At 52.1% G+C, this 2,174-nt stretch overlaps 1 protein-coding gene across 1 annotated transcript; it reads right to left on the minus strand.

The window, feature by feature from the left end:
- Positions 1-379: 379 nt before the first annotated feature.
- Positions 380-1,943, minus strand: LOC146184570 (kelch domain-containing protein 3-like). The gene is made up of 2 exons (XM_084608813.1): positions 1,044-1,943; positions 380-806 (listed from the first exon to the last, which is right to left on the minus strand). The coding sequence occupies exons 1-2, from the start codon at positions 1,941-1,943 to the stop codon at positions 552-554; spliced, it is 1,155 nt and encodes a 384-aa protein (XP_084464939.1). The 3' UTR covers positions 380-551.
- Positions 1,944-2,174: the final 231 nt, after the last annotated feature.

Raw genomic sequence — 2,174 nt, forward strand, 5'->3', positions numbered from 1 at the left:
TTTAAGGGGTTAGTTAATGTAAAACGTAAGCTACTAAGCCATGTTCAATCTTCTTTGACTCTATATTAGCACGAAATGGTAGGCATGTAGTATGGTTTGATCTATGCCTGGTATGGTATGGTTAAGGATGCTAAGCTGTGCTATTCAATTGTATAGTATGCTACCCTGCGCCATGGTATACTATAATAAATTTGACATCCGAGGAAAGCAGAAGTAGAGTATAAGGCCTTACGAATGGAGTGGTAGGGGGATTTTCATGTGTTGGCACCAAATGTAGCCTATCGCTCTAAAGAGAGTTTCTCTCGAAGAAAGCAGGTGATTTCTTATAATGAAGAAATAAAACAAGAAACCAGATTTTGTTGGTGGCACAAAAGGCATGTTGCACAACGCGTTTACATCAGAACACAGTTTTACATCAGAAGGTGCACCGTATTTTGTGAATAACTTACACCTATTTAACATCCGCACAGGAAGTGATTGCACAGTCCGAAATGTACGGCTCCACTGCAGGCAGAGCAAATGTGCATCTCACAAAAGTTCAGCACTTTTGCTCACTTGGGGCTGTTCTTCGCGGTGATGTTACGAAGATCCTTCTTTATCTCCTGCGGCAGGTTGCTGATGTCCAAGCCTCTTTCGGTTACTGCCACGATGCACAGGGTCTTTAGAGAAGGTGCGAAGTCGAGAACGAACATTTCCGAGTGATCCTTGAGCCTGAACGGGTTGAATACCTGGACTACATGTTGCAGCTGCGGCCCGTCGTTCCCATTCTGCTCCTGCTGCTGTTGCTCGCTATTTATATTCTCTCGCTGCTGTCCGTTGTCCTCATCCTGCTGCCGTTCACTCTCATTGACATGCTGTTGCTGCTGCCCGTTGTTCCCATGCAGCTGCGGTTGTCCGTCGTTCGGATCCTGCTGCAGCTGCAACTCGTTCCCATTGTGCTGCTGCTGCTGTGCCTCGTTGAAGTTCTGCTGATGCGCATCGTTCACATCCTGCTGCAGCAGCCACTCGTTAATATCCTGCTGCAGTTGCCTCGCTCTCATCACTGGACTGGTGCCTCCAAAAACAAAGAGCCGGTCGCCCACCATGCAACAACACTGACTGCTCCTGGCACATGGGCCTGTCCCCTGAGTCTTCAGCAGGCTCCACTCTGACGTGGGGGGACTGTACCTGTGCACACTTCTGAAGTGGGCCCCCAGGAGTCCATTGAATCCGCCAAAAATGAACAGTTCATCATTGTGCACAAAGGAAGAATGGCAGCGACGGCCCACGGGGACAGAGCCGTTGGTAAGTGGATATACCCACGAGTACGTAGTCGTGTCCAGGTACACCAGCCGCTTGCAGTAAACCTCATTGCGAGTATAAAACTGCCCGTGCGCGTCACTGCGGCCGCCCCACACGTACATTTTATCCCCAATGGCCGACGCAGAGTGGTAGCCTCGCCAGCGCGGAGACTTGCCCGCCGTGAGCACGTGCTGCCATTGCATGCTGTCCAGGTCGAGGAAGTGAACATCTTGACAGAACAGGTCCCCCTCTAGGCCACCGAAGATGTACATGCGCCGACCTATAACACATGCGGAGTGGCCCTCACGCGGTCGTGGCACGTGGCCTCCTGCCTCAGGGCGACTCCATGTCTCGGTGCGGGTATCAAAACAGTATAAAATGTTGTCGGCACTAAATTCGTCACGCCCTCCCCAGAGGACTATCAATTTGCCGTACGCCACGACAGTGTGGCCGTACCTCTGGTACGGAACGTCCCAGGGCTGCGACTTGGCCCGCAGAGGTCTCCAGCACAGCGTGTTGGTGTCGAGCACCTGTATGTCGATGGGATGGCGGTTGTAATGGTTCTCAAGGCCGTAGCCGCCAAAAGAATAGACCTTATCATCAACGGCGACGGCTGCGTGGTTCTCGCGGCGCGGTGCTCCGCCCAGTCGCAGCGTCCACATCGTGGCCTAATCGCTTGCTTGCTCTCTGGGCAGCGGCAGTCTTGTTTCCTCGTAATTGGTGCAGGCGCCAGCTGTGGTTCGAAATCGGCTGCGAGCTACTTCGTTTTCGTCTCTGCCTTCATGCCAATTCCACGTGGTGCACCGTCACTGACTCCGAAAATATCTCCAGTTGATTCCTTTTCACACCTCGTTTCGCAATTCGGTTCTGTGAAAAGTCTTCACAAGTTCGTG

This window comes from Amblyomma maculatum, chromosome 7 (assembly GCF_055883805.1).
Source record: "Amblyomma maculatum isolate TAMU_Amacu chromosome 7, ASM5588380v1, whole genome shotgun sequence".
Taxonomy (NCBI): domain Eukaryota; kingdom Metazoa; phylum Arthropoda; class Arachnida; order Ixodida; family Ixodidae; genus Amblyomma; species Amblyomma maculatum.

Coding starts and splice junctions, on each gene's coding strand:
- LOC146184570 (XM_084608813.1), bottom strand. CDS start 1,943: ATGTGGACGCTGCGACTGGGCGGAGCACCGCGCCGCGAGAACCACGCA. Junction 807..1,043: donor TTTTTGGAGGCACCAGTCCA/GTGATGAGAGCG, acceptor AACGGACAGCAG/CGAGAGAATATAAATAGCGA.